This window comes from Cupressus sempervirens, chromosome 9 (assembly GCF_028749045.1).
Source record: "Cupressus sempervirens isolate cs-2001-9-10 chromosome 9, ASM2874904v1, whole genome shotgun sequence".
In the NCBI taxonomy this organism is placed as follows: domain Eukaryota; kingdom Viridiplantae; phylum Streptophyta; class Pinopsida; order Cupressales; family Cupressaceae; genus Cupressus; species Cupressus sempervirens.
In genome coordinates this window covers 111,983,423-112,002,580 of record NC_143126.1, presented here as the reverse complement: position 1 = coordinate 112,002,580, position 19,158 = coordinate 111,983,423, and the positions used below count along the sequence as shown (strand labels likewise).

General features: G+C 32.5%; 1 protein-coding gene across 1 annotated transcript; it reads left to right on the top strand.

The window, feature by feature from the left end:
- The first annotated feature begins 16,078 nt into the window (after nt 1-16,078).
- LOC149537799 (uncharacterized) lies at nt 16,079-18,617 on the top strand. Its single transcript, XM_089801950.1, has 3 exons — nt 16,079-16,332; nt 17,274-17,403; nt 17,502-18,617. Exons 1-3 carry the CDS (start codon nt 16,197-16,199, stop codon nt 18,358-18,360), a joined length of 1,125 nt encoding a protein of 374 aa, XP_089658076.1. The 5' UTR covers nt 16,079-16,196; the 3' UTR covers nt 18,361-18,617.
- The last annotated feature ends 541 nt before the right edge of the window (nt 18,618-19,158 follow it).

Genomic DNA, 19,158 nt, shown 5'->3' with positions numbered 1-19,158 from the left:
GAAATCACTACTTCACAGGAAAAATCCAATAAACAATGAACTTACAAAATTATAAGAGGAAACATATGCAATTGCAAACACAAGAACAAACTTCCTTGTATCTTCTAAACTCTGATGACTAGATCTATTGAATATTGATTTCCTTCACAGCTTTGTGCACTTGCACTTCTCTGCTCTGCAACTTTTCAACTCTCTGATATGCTAACCTTCCTAATGAATCAATAAAAATTCTTTTTTTTTCCCTTCAAAATGTATTCCCCCTCTTTTCCGAATTTGAAACTCACCTACCAAGCATTAATATTTTTGATGTGGTTAGGGTGGTAGGTGGGCATTTGGCTCTAGGGCCGAATGTTTATCTGCATTTAATATTCCAACACTTCACCTTTGTCCCAAGCTAAACAAAACAAGGATCATTGCTAATCCATATCAACTACACCAAGACACTCTCTTAGGTGTACACAAGTTTCAATGCCTAGTGGCTTTGTGAAAATGTCGTCTAGCTATTTCTTAGACTTGCAAAATTCTATTTTGATATCCCCATTCTCCACCAACTCTCTGATAAAGTGATATCTAACCTCTATATGCTTGCATCTACCATGGAAGACTAGATTCTTAGACAATGCAATTGAGGAGATGTTGTCACAATAAATTGGGGTACCATCCTCTTGCCTTTAATTTAAATCTATCAAGATCCTTCTTAACCAAATAGCTTGACATGCTATTGCATTTTTTGCTACATATTCAGCCTTTGCTGTAGACTGAGCAACAATAGGTTCCTTCTTGGATGCCCATGAAATTGCACTTGATCCCATATGAAACATGCACCCGAAAGTGCTCTTCCTATTAGCTAAGCTTCTAGCCCAATCACGATCTGTGTAACCAACCAACTCAAAATCATTTACTGCAGTATACAAAATCCCAAATCCCTTGGTACCATTCACATACCTTAGGATCCTCTTTCTCACTTTCCAATGGGAATTCTTTAGTGTTTCCATAAATCTAAAAATCAAACTTACTGCATGCATTATGTTAGACTAAGTTGTAGTCAAATACATCAAACTTCGAACCATGCTCTTGTATACCATTGGATTCGCTCTTTTGCTGCAATCTTCCTTGCTCAACTTTAGACCTACTACTATTGGTTTTGGGTCTGCCTTATTGTTCTGCATTTTGAATCTCTCTAACATCTATCTTGCATACTTTTCTTGAGAGATGAAGATGCCATCATGTATTTGTTTTACTTCTATACCTAGAAAATACTTCAAGATACCTAAGTCTATCATTTCAAATTCATTTTTCATGGGCTCTTTAAACTCACCAAATAGGAAATTTTCATTTCTAGTGAAGATTAAATCATCAACATACAAGACAACAATAAACACATTACCATTTTTTGCCTTGATGTAAAATGTGGACTCACCATTGCTTTTTCTAAAGCCATTACTCATCAAATATGATTCAATCCTACTGTACCATGCCCTTGGAGCTTGCTTGAGCCCATATATAGCTCTCTTCAATTTATACACCTTGTTCTCTTCATCAGCAACTTCATAACTAGGTGGATGCTCCACATTAAATTCTTCTTTCAATACATCATTTAAGAAGGTGGAATTCACATCCATTTGATACACCTTTCATTTGTGTTGGGTTGCAATTGCTATGATAGCACACATATTTTCTATTCTTGCAACTGGGGCATATGTCTCATCATAATCTCTGCCATACTACTACTTGTACCCCTTAACCACTAAATGTGCCTTACGCCCATCTATTTTTCTTTCAACATTGCACTTGGTCTTATAAACCCATTTCACTCCAATTACTTGTTTCTTGGGAGGCAATGCAATTAATTCTCATGTCTCATTTCTTTCAATAGCATCTATTTCCTCATACATGACATTACACCATTTCTCCTCTTTCATTGCTTCCTCAAAATATATTGGATCACTATGAGAAAATAATGCAAAATTTACACTCTCCTCATAATCTTCATCATATCTTTCTTCTTAGTATATCTCCCTTAGACTTTTGTTCTTTCTTGGCAATAAGGAGGTCAGAGTGGGATCTAAATTTTTAGTATTGTTGCTGCTACTATTTTGCATACTAGCTTGTGGTTGTCTTGATGTGTTTGGAGCTATTGCTCAGCATGCTAGGGGTTGCTTGCCTTTTTGCCTTTGTCTACAATATATATTTTTTGCTCCATCTTCTTGCTAATCACTAATACCATCTTCTTCCTCTTCAATAGCGGGCACTTTACTTGAAGTTCTTGAGGATTCATCTACTGAGCCATCCCATGACTAATTTTCAAGAAATTCCACATCTCTTGAAATGATGATCTTCTTGTTAATTGGATCGTACAATCTATAAGCCTTTGATTATAAGTTATGCCATGTGAATATGCACTTCACACCTTTTTCATCTAGTTTTTGTCTTTGTTCCTTAGGTACATGTGCATATGCTACACATCCAAACACTCTCAAGTGCTCAACTATCCATTTGTTCCCTAACCATGCCTCAAGAGGTATTTTGTCATGAATTGATTTTGTAGGACACCTATTAATCAAATATATTTCTTTTGCCATAGCCTCTCCCCAATATTTAGTTGGGAGCCTTTTTTATTTCATCATGCTTCTTGCCATTTCAATCATGGTTCTATTTTTTCTCTTAGCCACTCCATTTTGCTACAGAGTATAACTGGTTGTAAGTTCTTTCTTGATGTCATTCTGCCTACAAAAATTTACAAATATATTGGAGGCGTACTCCCCTCCTCTATTTGATCTAAGGACCTTAATATATTGTCCACATTCTTTTTCAGCCAAGGCTTTAAATTCAACAAGTTTGTCAAATGCTTTAGACTTGTTATTCAAAAAAAACACCCATGTCCTACGATTGAAATCATCTATGAATCTTATAAAATAACTACTCCCCCCAATAGAACTAATTTGGATAGGGCCTACCAAATTAGAATGCACCAATTCCAATGGTGCTCTAGCCCTTTTAGAATTTTTAGAATTGAAGGGATGCCTATGTTGCTTATGCAAAATGCAAGCCTTACACTTGTCATATGAATCTACTATGCTTGGCAAACCATCTACCATTCTTTTCTTGGACAACAAATTTAAACAAGCAAAACCAATATGTCTATACCTGAGATGCTAAAGTTTGGAGGGGTCTTCAATCACACTCCTAAGAGCTAATTGCTGATGTACTATTGTACATACATGGTTGGGAGGTGCAAAACTGATTTGAGAAGAGAAACATGTCTCTATCATCAATGGGAACATCCGATTCTTTGTCATTTGGACTTCTACAAGTAATCTATAACTCCCATCCTTCTCATGAATGACACACTTTTCATTTTCCATCAGCACCTTATATTCATTTTGAATGAGTTGTCCAACACTCATCAAGTTGTGCTTTATACTAGGGGCAAAATACACATTCTATATCTCCTTCTTCTCACCTTGCTTGGTGCTGACCATAATAGATCCTTTTCCCACTATGGGAATGGTCCATTATTTCCCATTTTAATTTCAAACTTAAAATTCTTATCAATAAAAGAGAATAGACTTTCATTACCACTCATGTGGTTACGACAACCATTGTCCAGGTACCATACCTCAGGGCTTCATTCTTCACCAATGTTACACATGATGAAGGCTATTGGATTGTTTGTATTTTCCGTGTTCACATTAGTCACATTAGCATTCTGCTTTGACTGATTACCTTGCTTCTTCCAGTATTCACTTGCATAATGCCCATACTTATGATAATAGTAGCATTCAACATTGCTCTTGTTGGAGTTGTAATTTTTCTTACCTCCTCTAGAGTTTTTTTGAGAGGTGCTTGTTCCCTCTTGGTTGCTTACTCTTCCTGAGCTTTTTGCACCAGCATTCCTTTGACCATTCCTTCCATGACCTCTATTTCTTGAGCCTCTACTAGAGGCGTTTCTTCCTCTCCCCCTACCTCTTGAATTCTCTTTAGCCTTGAAAGATTGATCTTGGGAAGTAGTTGCTGATCTATTTATCTGGTGCTCATGGGTTTGAAGAGTTCCCATCAAGTCATCCATGGTCAATGTAGTGAGGTCCTTTGCTTCCTCTATGGTCATCACAAGATTTTCATATTTCTAAAGTAAAATCCTCAATATTTTCTCTACAATTCTCTGCTCATCATAGCCTTCTCCATTTGACTTAAGCTAGTTTATCAAAGTGGAGATTCATGAGCTGAACTCTGCAATAGGTTCATTATCCCTCACTTGAAGGTTCTCAAACTCTCTTCTGATCATCTGTAGCTTACTACTCTGACCTTATCAATTCCCTTGAAGTTTGTCTCAAGGATGTCCCATGCTTCTTTTGCATAATTTTCTACTGCAATCTTGGGAAAAACTATTTCTATCATTGCTACCTCAATTAGACTTAATTCCTTTATATCCATTCTCCTTGACTCCTTCAGCTGAGTCTTTTGATTGTTGGTAAGGGAAGCATACTGACTTGGGTCTGTCACATCATTGAACCCATTAATCAAAAACTCCCACAAATCATTTGCAACCATATAGTTTTCATTTTCTTTGCCCAAGTATCATAATTTTGTCCATTGAAGGATAGTGGCTACTGCCATATCTTTCCTACATCTTTTGCCATGTCAAATATCCCAGAAGAAAAATGGCCTAACTCACTATGGATGTGGGGCTTCAAAGCTCCGATACCATGTGAAAAATAAAATCACAACGCTAAAATTTTTTCTCAACAACAAGTAATGTCGAGCAACAATTTTTCTCGGCATCAAAGGATGCCAAGTGATAGGAAGGTATTGAGTAAGCTCGGTACAAGAGGAAGTTGAGTGAACTCGACAAAAAAAAGACAACTCAACACAAGTATGTGATGAGTGAGCTCGAAAGCAAGCAATATCAAGTGAGCTTGGTAGCCACATACAAAGTGGTGCTTGGTAGAAGAGGGCACTAAGTGAGCTCGGTAATAACTACTAAGAGAACTCAGTGAAAGTAAACAAAAAAGGACTTGTTAAAGACCAAATTGAGTGGGCTATAAATGAAACTTACAACCTAGATTTTTCCACCATTAAAACAAAGAGCCAAAGTATGAAGCTTTTAGCAAAGAACTTCTCAAATGCAAAACATGCAATAATGAATAAGAGAAGAAAAATAAAGATATGTATGCTTGCTAGCTTGCTTGCTATTCAAATATGATAAACTATTACAAAATTTGGGAGCATTTGGCTTCAACTAGAAAACCCTAAAAACTTCAACCTAGTAAAACTTAAAACTTTAAGCTTGCAGCTCTAATGGCTGCATACAACAATGCCTGGAGCAATCACTACTTCACAAGAAAAATCCAATAAACAATGAACTTACAGAATGACAAGAGGAAACACATGCAACTGCAGACACTAGAAAAAGCTTACTTTTGTCTTCTAAACTCTAATGACTAGATCCGTCGATCAATTTCCTTTACAACTTTGTGCACTTGCACTTCTCTTCTCTACAACTCTTCAACTCTCTGATCTATTAAACCTTCCTAATGAATCAATAAGCATTCCTTTTGTCTCCCATCAAAAAAATTTCCCCCTTTTTTCCAAATTTGAAACTCACCTACCAAGCATTAATATTTCTAATATAGTCAAGGTGGTAGGTGGGTATTTGGCTCCAGGGGTAAACGTCTATCTGCATTTAATATTCCAACACACACACACACACACACACATAAATGAAAAGTAATTTACTCCATGTATGTTGCAAATAAAAAATGGCTAAGCTAGATATTGTATGCACTATATTAACTATATTGGGATATGCCAAGCCTTAAGATCAGATTTTCTTGGATATTCAATCCATTTGGGTTTGGATGATAATAATAGGCTTAAGGTGTGTTTTTCATTAAAAATACAAAAAAATCTCACCTTTTTCCTACTCTATGCTAGGTGTGGTTGAATATAGAAAAATTTGATACTAGGACATTGTTAAACTAGCTATCAACTATCTAACCATATCATTTATTTTGAACTTTGAGTATGTTAATCTTTCCATTTCTAACTTCTTTAAGAAGTAGCTTTAGTTTTTGTCAAAAATCAACCTGTAGTATTGGAATCATATATTTTGGCAAATTTCATCACATTTTCAAACAAATTAAATTTATAGAAACTACTATATTCTAGAAAACTATAATGTTTTATTTTTTTATTTATTAAACATGCTCAAATTTCATGATTTCAAGATGTGTCCACTTTGAATATTTGTAAAAACTCCCATTTTCATCATCAAATTTGTCAAAAAATATAGAATAAATTTTTTGGTGTTACCTAACTTCTCAATGGAACTCTAAAAAAGTTCAATTTTTTTCTGAAAAAATAGGGAGACGATACCAAATGCTATGTTATATTTATTGAAAAAAAAAGGTCCACTTTGTCTACTTCCCCCTTTTGAGGGCCTTAATTTCAATCTATTTAAAAAATAATAGAAACTAGATTCTCGTTATCACAAGTCTTGTATTTTTTTTGCATCTTCAAAGTTTGTGTGTAACTATCTTAATTTTCTTGTTGAAATTCAAAATTTTCTAAATTTTGAAAGAAAAATTTTAACAACTTATACCCCTTATTGGGTCCCCTATTTATGTTGCACTTACCCAAATGCATGATTTTTTTGGGTAGGAATTTACAACCCTTGATGAGTTATTTATTAGTGAAAACTTGATAGATCAAATGAATCGTAAGATGCATTTGTCTCAATTAATATTTCCTAGACAATCCTTTTACTAAAGGTTGATCAACATGATATATTTGAATGGATTTATTAGAAATTTTGAAAAACCCAAACTAGTTTTTCACCCTTTCCAAGATATTCCTCAACCAAAAAATAAAACTTTTATTATTGTTAAAGATTGTACTGATGCAAATTCATTTCAAAATCACAATAACTCATAATAAATCATAATAATCAACATTTTATTAATCAAACTTTGTATAATCATTTTAACCAATGCTTCCTCTAGTACCATTTCTCCCTCAAAAGCTAGGAAAGAATCTAATCTAGTAGAATAATTATGTGTTATTCCTACTAGGCTATCTCTATAGGAACTTGTTCAAACATCAACCATGTATCATTAAGCATTAGTTGAACATCATTGAGAAACATGCCTATTCCACGTTTTGCACAAATTAATACATCTACTTTATTAGATTATATGAATGTGACTAATACTTAAGCTAATATTGTGTTTTCTCAAGATGAATTGACTTCTGAAAAAAAATAGGATCCACATGATGCTCTTATGGTTGTTGTCCTTACTAATGGTAATCTCATTTAAAGATTTATAATAACGGATCAATGTTTAATATTTTCAACACTTATTTTTTGCATAGATTAAATACATATACTTATTTAATCTAGCTTAATTCTATTCCCACCCATGGATTTGATAATGTCACTAAATAGACCTTAGTTATCATAACCCTTTTTGTTAGTAGGCTCTATCATTTTAAGTACACATATTCATATCATGCTTATCAGTCTCATTTATAATATCATATTGGAACAACTATGGTTACATGGCATGTAAGTCATTCCATCAACACTTCATTTCAAGGTGAAGTTTATCTATAATAATATTATGTGTACCCTTGTCACTATAACAAGTTACATAATATTTATCCACTAAATCCAATTCTTAATCTATTCTTACTTTGATTAAAAAATAATAATCTACTTCTTCTCAAGATCCTCCTTATCCAAAGTGTCCACTTGGGTAATGCTAAGGGATCCTTGGAAGTCAAATCATCTTTTATAGGGGTTATAAATTTCTCTCAATAGAGTAGCTTCAACCTATAATGAAACTATTGAGATGCTTTCAAAGCCTATTTTTTTATGACATATTGGCCTATGAGGCCCCATTATCTCTTTCTAATATGATCTCTCATTATTTTCTTGGTTATCATATCTAAGATAAATATTGTTATGGAAGTAATTTTTGTTGCATGATTGAGAAAAGGATCTTAATTCCTTTAGAAAATGATGGATATGAAAATTATTTTGAGCTTACATAAATCCTTTCAAAGCTTCTAAGAAGTCTTCTAGACCCTCTCTTAATCTTAATGTTATCTTTTGTTTTGAATATCTTCCTATAATTAATAGTTATGGAATCTTATTGATGTTAATTATACTTATAATACGCCTTCTCTTTATACTGTAGTATACATGATTCTTTAGCTAATTTCTCAAAAAGTTATGACAAGCTTCCTCACTAACAACATAGGGTAAACGTACAAAGTTGTGACACACTTTTATAAAGGAAACAACCAATGTTGGTTCAAGTTTTGAATTGAATTACTAAAAAGTGGCATATACATTGAGAAATTTAAAATGCTGTAGTTTAATAAAATATAAATTAATTAATTAATTTATGTTTGTAATGTTTTTAAAATGTTAAAAAATTAATTTAATACAAAGTTTATAAAATTAAAATTAAAATTAAGTTGCTAATAAAATGTCGAAGTTGGAGTTCCATCTCCCACCATCCTTTATATGAATCCATTTTTTTGTTTATTGGTAAACTTGAAACTTTAATTTGTGGATATGTTCTTTCACTATTTTTATAAATTTATATATAATTAAAAAATTAAAAAATTGTGTGTACTAGAATATATCTCTTACTATTTTTCACCATCATTTGTCTTAACTATTAACCCAAAATAAGAATGAATTATATCTTCTTGACATAGATTCTTTACCCTATTGCATCATGTTATTTTCAAAAAAATTAAATATGTTGTACTTCTCATTGATGGCAAGATAATCAACCTTATATTTATGTGCTAAAAAAATACTTTCAATAAAAAAAATTAAAATATTCAAAGATACATTTTTATAAACTTATAGATCAACAAAAGGATAATTTTAATATTTAAAAAAAGTCATTAAAAGAGTATGATTTTTTTTAAACATCACTTCAAAAAAAAAGTTTGATTGGTAATTTAATAAAATATAAATTAATTAATTAATTTATGTTTGTCATGTTTTTAAAATGTTAAAAAATTAATTTAATATGGATTTTATAAAATTAAAATAAAAATTAAGTTGCTAATAAAATGTTGAAATTGGAGTTCCATCTCCCACCATCCTTTATATGAATCCATTTTTTTTTGTTTATTGGTAAACTTGAAACTTTAATTTGTGGATATGTTCTTTAACTATTTTTATAAATATATATATAATTAAAAAATTATGTGTACTAGAATATATCTCTTACCATTTTTCACCATCATTTGTCTTAACTATTAACCCAAAATAAGAATGAATTATATCTTCTTGACATAGGTTCTTTACCCTATTGCATCATATTATTTTCAAAAAAATTAAATATGTTGTACTTCTCGTTGATGGTAAGATAATCAACCTTATATTTATGTGCTAAAAAAATAATTTCAATAAAAAAATTAAAATATTCAAAGATATATTTTTATAAATTTACAAATAAACAAAAAGATATTTTTTATATTTTAAAAAAATTCAAAGAGTATGATTATTTTAAAACATCACTTCAAAAAAAAAAGTTTGATTGATAGTTTGACCCAAGTCAACTTAAAACATACATTTAATAGAAATTTCTAATTAGAAAATTTCTAGCACATGCCTCACTTAGCTAGAATGAATTTATCTCTGGACCATATGTTTGAGAAAAAACAATTTTTAGTTAGAAATAGTCAAATTTAGTCGTGTTGGTAATTTGGTCAAAAGTATGGCAAATCTTTGTACTTTAAACTTACTCATTTTTTATTTAACAAGGCCCACCTCAAAAAAGATATTCATATAGAAAAGTTTGATAACTTACTTTGCTAATGGATGTCTCTAAAAAATAATCTCTTGGCAACATTAAATAGTGATATTCAAATAGAACCTTACAGTAAGGAGAAGGTGATTAAAATTATAAATTATTTATATGAACATGAACAACAAGAGATTTTCTCTCTTGCTCATGATTTCCTAGATATATTTTCTTGGACATGCCATGACATTCCTATAAATAATTCAAAAAAAGTTCTTTGTAGCATAGTCTTGGTTCCTAGTGATAACCAATAAAGAAAATTATTCAAAAGAAGCCTAAGATTGCTTTACTCATTCCATTGATACTCACCTTGGATTTCAAACATTATGATTGTGGCTAAACCTAAGAATAAGATCCAAATTCACACTATCTTCCAAGATCTAAATAAATATTATTTAAAAGATGATTACGCTCTTCCATATACTGATATGATAGTTGGTTCCACAATTGTTATACCATATCATTGACTAAATCTATAGGAGAAACATGAATTTGAAATCCAAAAAATGTATTTTTGGTATGGATAGTGAAATGTTATAGGATTCAAAAATTGAAATAGGGGAATTGAAGTGGATATGAACAAAATCAATGTTGTTGCAAACATTCCACCTCCTTGAAATATTTCTCAATTATAAAGCTTGCATGGAAAAAATCAAGCTATTTCTATGTTTGTGTCATATGTTGTTGATTAAAAAAAATGTTTCTCATAATTATGAAGGAAATAACACATTTTTGAAAGGATATATGAATTTCAAAAGCTTTTGAGAGATCGAAACAATGGTTTGTGATTCCTACTATTTTACAATCTATTATACCTAGTCAACCACTTCTTCTATATTACTTTCTAATTTTTCTTATTCTTCAATATCTATTAGCTTAATGAAATAAAGTGTCAAGTGTCTATTAAGTAATTTTTATTCTACTTGATTATGAAAATTATATACTCTAATAAAAAAGTAATGCATTTATTTTTTCTTTCCCAAAAAATAATAAATTATCTTCCTAGTGTCAGAGCTCATGTCCTCATAAAATTTGATCCTGTAAATCGTCTTTTATTTAAAAATGTTCTTTCAGGACACCTTGTAAACATGTTTGATGTTAAGTTAATTTGACCTAAATTTTCTCTTTAAAAATGAAATCAAAGGAAAATGTTAGTTTAAAGGTCTTTCACTAGGTACTTTTTTTTTTAAATTCAACTACTTTCTCTAATGTTTTTTCTATTCCAACGGATGTGGATCATATGTAACAATTATTCATTGATAGATCTAGATGCCAAACTTATCTCTAGTGTCATTTGCATATTAATACCTCCTCTAGGAAAGACAATTCTTCTATCTTATTATCTTAATCACCTTTAAATACTAACAATATATAAATATATGAACTTCTATTTCCAAATTAAGGGAAGCTTTATTTCTAAATGTGCACAACTTACACAAGTTGTTGGAGTAGAAAATAATTTTGAATGAATACTATGAACAACAACTTTAATTTTCAAACTCACTAGATAGATTAGGAAGGATATAATTCTCCAACACAAATCTAGGTCTTAGTACATAAAAAAATAATGCAATACTATAAATAAGTAAATATAATAACTTGGAAAATTATTGGCAACATTTGCAGATTTGTTTTGGGAGCCATTTCAAAATCCAAAGTTGAGGTTAAGGGAGCCTAGAAAAAATTTTCTTTGATATCCAAGGTTAAGGGAACATGAATTTGGTGTATTGAATTGAAAGGCCTATGCCAAGTCTCATTACAACTTTTGCTCAATCTTTGTAATTTTTTGTAGGTTTCTATTTCTCCCATTTCCTGTAAGGCTACAATTTGGTCACCATCTATCTCTTTTAGTTATGTGTGTGAGAGTTCTAAATCCTAGGAAAATCTAGTTGTACACAATTTGAAGGCCCATTCAAAAACTTTTTTTACCTATTTAAAAACCATATACAATGAATTACTAATAAGATAGGTCTTACATAATTTTTATGAATAATTATTAACAAAATAAATTATATTGAATAAATACCAGTGTTCCATGATGGTACATCTTGCTCCCCTAGAAAAATAAGTTGTGTTTCCTATAGAAGAATGCTTTGAAGACTTGGAGACTTGGGGAAAACAACTCCACCATAGAAGCACCAACCTTTCCACCTGTGTCGAGGATGCCACTGTGTGGCTTGCAAAATGACACATGTCATTCCATACTAACAATAATCTTTACCTTGAGAAGCATAGTTTTTCTTTTTTGCAACACTTAAATAGATGCCATATTGAAAATTTTGCCTCAAAGGTTCTTGTAAGAATTTTCCTAAGGCAATAATTCAACGCTAAGATCAAGAAGCTCAATAGATAGCACAAGAGAGACAAATAGTGATCAAATGAGAATCTCAATAATGATCAAAATGATAATGGATATCTGATGAATACACACTAGAAGTACCTTGTATATAAAGGCAACTAGAATTACTATGAGTTAGGAAAGAGATAACGATTACAACTTAGCACATATCCACCAAAAGTGGATTATCCTCCATTGAGCATAGGAGTTTGTACGATGATGAGAGGATAAGTTTACATATGTGTATCTCATAAAGAGATGTTGTAGACACCACGTGCTCTAATAAGTTGCAAACTCCTATGTTTTCAATAGGACAACTCATATGATTATGCATATTCCTAAGTGTCTACATGAAAACTAATATAAAAATGAATTGTCATAAATAAACTTAAGTAAAGTGTAATAATAATTAATTATTTACACTAACATCTGCCCTTAAGTAAAACTTAGGGGAATGCACTTAAGCTTACAAAGGTAAATGCAAGATGCAATGTGGGTCCTGGCTACTAGGCCATGTTAGGTACCCATGTACAAATGCAATGTTCTACATACAATGCTATGCAATGCAATGCAATCTCTCTAAAAATGGAGAAAGAGGGAAAACCTCCTCCAAAAAGAGAGATAAGTACAATAAAGAAGAGAAGAGTCATTTGACCCCCGTGCCCCCCAAGTGAAATATCTCGTACCCCCAAGAGGTATCAAAAATGAAGATACTTGACGTCAATGAAGGCCTTGGTGAAGATATCTGCAATCTGCTATTCTATAGGACAATACTGCAATACAATCACTTTCTCATGAATCAGCTGCCTAATGTAGTGCATATGAACCTCAATGTGTTTTGTGCATTGATGTTGAATTGGATGTTTTGAGATTTTAATGGCACTCTAATTATCACAATGTATGATTGTGGGTCTAGGTATGTCAAAACCAAACTCCTTTAGAATATGTTGTAATGAAATAACTTTTGTAGCTGTAGTGAGAGCTCCTCAATACTTAGCCTTAGTAGATGAAAGAGCAATAGTGTTTTTTTTTTTACTCTGCCAACAAATGGGGTCAGAACCAAGATGAAACATGTATCTTGAAGTACTTTTGTGAGAATCAAGATCCCCTACATAGTTTGAGTCTGTATAACCCACAAGCCATAGTCTAGTACCAATTGCATAGCATATCCCATATGTATGTGTACCCTAGATATAGTGTAAGATGCATTTGGCTACCTTCCAGTAAAGTTCATGTGGCTCTTGCATGAAGCGAGAAACCATGCCAATTGCAAAGGATATGCCAAGGCATATATGTGTCAACTAGATGAGACTTCCAACTGTCTATACCAATTAGCATCAACAAGTGGAGTGGAACACTTCGCTTCTAACTTAACACCTAAAATAAATGGAGTAGATGCAACCTTGTAGTCGCTCATGTGAAATTGAGCAAGTAGATCAAGAACATACTTGGGTTGAGATAATTTGATCCCTGATGAAGATTGTTGTATCTCAATACCAAGGAAATAATGAAGTAGACCCAAGTCTATAATGGAAAATTCATCCTACAAAATAGACTTGACACTATCAATGATGGATGATGTACTCCCTATAATGATTAAGTCATAAACATAAAGCACAAGTAGCAAGTGAGAATCATCCCGGTGAAGAACATAAACAATTGAATATGAATACCATTTGGTGAACCCTACTAAGAGAAGGAAAGAATTCATCTTGGCATACCAAGCTCTTGGAGCTTGTTTTAATCCATAGATAGACTTTTTCAACTGGCAAACTAAAGTAGAATCCTGAATGAAATGTTGTGGTTGTTCCATACAAATCTCCTCATAAAGATCGTCATTCAAGAATGCACTCTTCAAATCCATCTAATGAACAACCCATCTTTGAGTTGCAGCTATAGCTAGTGTCAAACAAATGGAGTTGATTTTTTGAACTGGGGAAAAGGTCTTAGTGTAGTCAATACTAGGCACTTGTGAGAAATGTTTTGCAACAAGTCTAGCCTTATACTTATCAATATTTCTATTTACTAAAAATTTAGTTCAATAGATCCACTTACACTAAACCAATTTTCTTCCCTTAGGAAGAGAGACTAAGTCCCATATGTTGTTTCTCATAAGAGAATTGTATTCTTCCTCCATTGCTTTATCCTATTCTAGAATTCCTAAAGCTTCTTTGAATGATAGAGGATCAAAAGCAACTACAATATAAGCACAAGGGATTGAATTGTGTTGTTATCTTGTCCTCCTAGTATCTAAAGGATTCCCTACCAATGCTCTTGCCACATCCAATGTCTACTGAGCCCATTCAAGTCTAGTGGAAGAAGATGTAGAAGTAGAAGGGATTTCTACAACCTCATTTCTTTGATACCATATAAGAATTTGCCTAAGGCAATAATTCAATGCCAAGAACAAGAAACTCAGTAGATAGCTCAAGAGAGACAAATAGTGATCAAATGCAAATCTCAATAATGATCAAGATGATAATGGATATCCGATAAATACACACTAGAAGTGTCTTGTATATAGAGGCAACTAGAATGACTAGGAGTTAGCAAAGAGATAAGGATTACAACTTAGCACATATCCACCAAAAGTGGATTATCCTCCATTGAGAATAGAGTTTGTACGATGATGGGAGGATAAGTTTACATATGTGTATCTCATAAAGAGATGTTGTAGACACCACGTGCTCTAATAAGTTGCAAACTCTTGTGTTGTCAACAAGACAACTCATATGATTATGCATATTCCTAAGTGTCTACATGAAAACTAATATAAAAATGAATTTTCCTAAGTAAACTTAAGTAAAGTGTAATAATAATTAATTATTTACACTAATAGTTCCAATTCACTTCAATTTGTCTATCAGTATTGTTGTTCCTCGATACTCCTTCACCATTGTCCATAAATTAACACCATCACCTTGCTATCCCCAAATTTAGGCCCTTTGTTCCTTGTCTTGAAAACTATTCCATGTCACTACATCCTCCCATCAAGAAACTCTATGGAACTATGATAAATGCATTCAACTCTTAATTAGTAAATTAAGAAATAATTGTCAAAAAAATTAATTAATATCCTTAATCCCTTTCAATATCTTGAAATAGTAGAAGATCTAAGATAGAAAATGAAAAGAAAAAGAAATTAAAAAGACTAGGTGTAGTTGAACTTTTGCTTGTGAAATTTTATATTTATTTGCTTTGAGAACTATTCATAAAATCTATAAATTATTTTATCTTATAGATATTATTAAAAACACTCATTCATTCATTTATACTATCTTCAACATTTATAATTCTACTATTTTAATATACAAAATGACCATGAACTCCCCTAATTTTTCAACAAACTCTCTCATCCAAAAGACCATACGAAAGGACTGGCTTTGTAGACATATCAACATAATTGTTGTGGATGCGTCTTAAGCATCAAACACCAAAATAAATTGTCTTTTCGATTAACTGTCTGAAAAGTGCCAAACATACATAGCGTTTCTTCTCAAATTTCCGCTGTAAATATTCTTAATTGAAGAACAGGAATTCTAGTGGGTCTCCTTAGAATATTACCTACGTCACTTTCAGAAATTATTTAGACATAGGATTGAACTCCTGGCTATGTAAGAAGAAAACGAAACCGATGATTGATGCTGTGCGGCAATTATTGTTTTGAATATTTTTTGAGATTGATGTCCCAACGTAGAACATGCCTTAGCAATCTGTTCATGAAAACTGGTTGAACAGGTGGGATATGACAGGTAGCCATGCGGGGGCGAGGCACATGAATATATGTTGACATTGCACTATGTGGGGACAGAAAAATGGTCGACCCTTGTTCTTCAGATGTGCAAGTGAGAAGTAGTCTTCTTGGCCATCTAGAAGAGCGTTGAATTATTCACATTAAAATACTGGCAATCATTACCAGAGGAAGATTTCCCTTCTGCAAGATTTTGTTATTTTAGGAGGACCCATTTTATACACTCAATGGATCTCCTTATTATCAGTTGATTGCTTGTGCTGATCAGTTGTGAAATATGGGTAGAGCACCATGCTGTGACAAAGCCAATGTGAAGAAAGGACCATGGTCTGCTGAAGAAGACTCTAAACTCAAGGCTTATATAGAAGAGCATGGCACTGGAGGCAATTGGATTGCTTTGCCTAAGAAAGTTGGTATGTAGTGGAGTGTATACATGAAATAAAATTAGGCAGAATATACTTTTTTGTTTTCTTTCCTATATTGTTTTCCATGGATTTTATAGCTCAAACTAAGCAGTGGTAACGACAATTGTTATTTAGGGTTAACAAGTTCTTAAAAAAAAGTATATTGTTGAAGAAATAAACGTTTGGTTACAAGTGTGTTTTGTTTTATTTGATGTGGGAGTGATTCATCATGAAGAAGAGTTACTTATACTGAAAAGATTCAAAATAATAATTCTATCCAAATGTCTGTTATTTGCAATTCATAAAATATGATAAAATGCAAAGAATTTATTTTATATATAAATTTTGTTGGAGTAGCGACCATATTTTTGATGAGATCCCTTTCTACCATCAGTATGTGCTTTTGGTGCAATGACAAAATTTACATAATATCAGAATGCACCACAGAATATTGATTTGAGTCCTTCAAACCCTTTGACTCTTTGACTGTACAGTGACTATATCCTTGATATATACTTTGGTATGATGGCAAAATCTACATCTTCCATGACAGTTTGCCAAAAGTTTTGGTTTCTGCCATTTTGTTAATTACCTTGTGCTGTTTATAAACCGTGAATATAATTCATAGCAGTATTTTAAGTTGAAACTGAGTTGGATGATATATTTACTGATAAATGCTTAAAGGATTTGTTCGAGTCGTTACTTTTCTAATCCTTATGTATCAGATCTATGGTTTCACAGATCAAGTGGATATTAGTTATTTTTTATGTTCGAAAATCTTTGTATGTACTTTGGTCATTTGTCATTATGCTAGGTTTCTAATGGGGACACTGGAATCCGTATCTTTTATTTCTGCCAACATTTTCCTTTCTTTTCCTTGACTAAAGTGTTCTTCTGGGTTTACTGTTTTGCTGGGTTCCTTGTGGTGATATCTATGCTGATTGGCCCAGGCTTGAAGAGGTGTGGAAAGAGCTGCAGATTAAGATGGCTAAATTACTTGAGGCCCAATATAAAGCGCGGAGAGTTCTCCGAAGAAGAAGACGAGATTATTTGTTGCCTCTATGCGAGTATGGGTACCAGGTAAGGTGAAAGAAAAGAAGGAAAAAGTCACAGCAATGTTCATTTAAACAATTTGTGGTATGGTAGGAAAGTAAAGACTTGTTTTGTTGTTGATGCAGATGGTCTATCATTGCATCCCAGTTGCCAGGAAGAACTGATAATGATATAAAAAACCATTGGAACGCAAGACTGAGGAAGAAACTGTTCGGAAAACTGAACGATCAACATACTTCTTATCTAGCAGAAGCAGCAAAACTATATGAAGTTAATAGACTTGAAGGATATCGCCCATCAGAGATCAAAATAGTGCCATATGGGTATGAAATACAAACCACAGCACAAGTAGATGAACATATAAATATAAAAACGAATTACCCTTATGCTGATTTTTATCCTAAAATAGTCTCCCAGTCTTTTGAACAAGCTAATTCTTCACAAGTGTACACCATTGCTGATACCAGTCCAAACACACAATCAGCTACCTTTCAGCTTAATCTTCAGCCGGTCTTTGGCAATCAAATGTCTCAGTTGGATAATGATACTTCTCTTAGAATGCCCATGAACAGTACTGAGGCCACACTCAATCTGTCAGACAACATTAATATAAACAGTGCCTCCCAAATGGAATCATCCAACTTTAATAGTAGTAATACAAGCAATATTTTCCACCACTTGAATTCTATATCCCATATTTCATATCAGGCAGCACCTGCCCCTCCACTGGAATGCATACCATGGGTTGAAGATCATGATAAATTAGACTGTTCAACAGCATCTAGTGCACAATTTCCTAAAACAGTTAATTCACCATTGTTTTCTCTTCTAAGTTGTGGTGGTCTTACTGATGGAAACTACCAATCAGGTTGGATGAATACTTTGAATTCTCAGAATAATATGAACTTGAACGACAGTGAATTCTCAATGGACATGAATGATGATTTTCTGAGCCAAGAGAAGGAAAGCATGGGTAATGGGTAGCAAAGGATGGACAGATGATATGATATCTCTTTAATCATTTGCTACAATGTTTTGAAAGAAACCATATGTAGAGAAGATGTATAATTGTGGGCTAAAAAATGAAAGAGTTAAAGTTCATATGAACCAGTGAGGACTTTATTTGTTATTGGGGTTTTATATCAACTGGACAACTGATATCTCTTTGATGAACATCTTGAAAATCTCAATGTAAACTATTTCTTATTTCTAACAATTTTGAAGGTGGATGTGGATTGTAATTTCTGGTGTTCTCTTATGCTTTCGGAAATTTTTGTAGAGAACGGTTTCTTTTCCTAAATGCTTCAACGCTATCTATAAATTTGTTCAGTTTTTAGCGTAGTATAAAAAGGTTATAAATCAAAGAGGAGAATTATAAACTTGTTTGTGTATATAATGTTCTAACTTCCAACATGTTGGAAGCTGTATTAGTGTGTATATGATATATGAATAACCACATATGGTCACGAAATGATGGAATAAGGAACCCTGATAAAGAAAAGAATTATTATTATTATTATGTGGTAATGATGAAGTAAAAAGAGGTTTTATAGAGGATATGCTGATCATAAAACGTATCAGCTGACTAATAGATACTATATACAAATTAACAAGAAATTAGAATAAATCTGTATCCAACCAACTGCTTTAGGTTGCAGCAGTGGGAAACAATCCAAGTTAATTGGAAAGATATCACATCGCTTGGTATAAAGAAAACGAAAAAGCCTATAGTGGGAGGCATGAGCTTTGAATGTGGGCTTATTACCCTACTAAAATATATGT

Bases quoted from the DNA above. Each gene is read 5' to 3' on its own strand.
- LOC149537799 (XM_089801950.1), top strand. From the start codon at position 16,197: ATGGGTAGAGCACCATGCTGTGACAAAGCCAATGTGAAGAAAGGACCA. The intron at 16,333-17,273 runs GTATGTAGTGGA...TGATTGGCCCAG, and splicing joins TGCTTTGCCTAAGAAAGTTG to GCTTGAAGAGGTGTGGAAAG. The intron at 17,404-17,501 runs GTAAGGTGAAAG...TTGTTGATGCAG, and splicing joins TATGCGAGTATGGGTACCAG to ATGGTCTATCATTGCATCCC.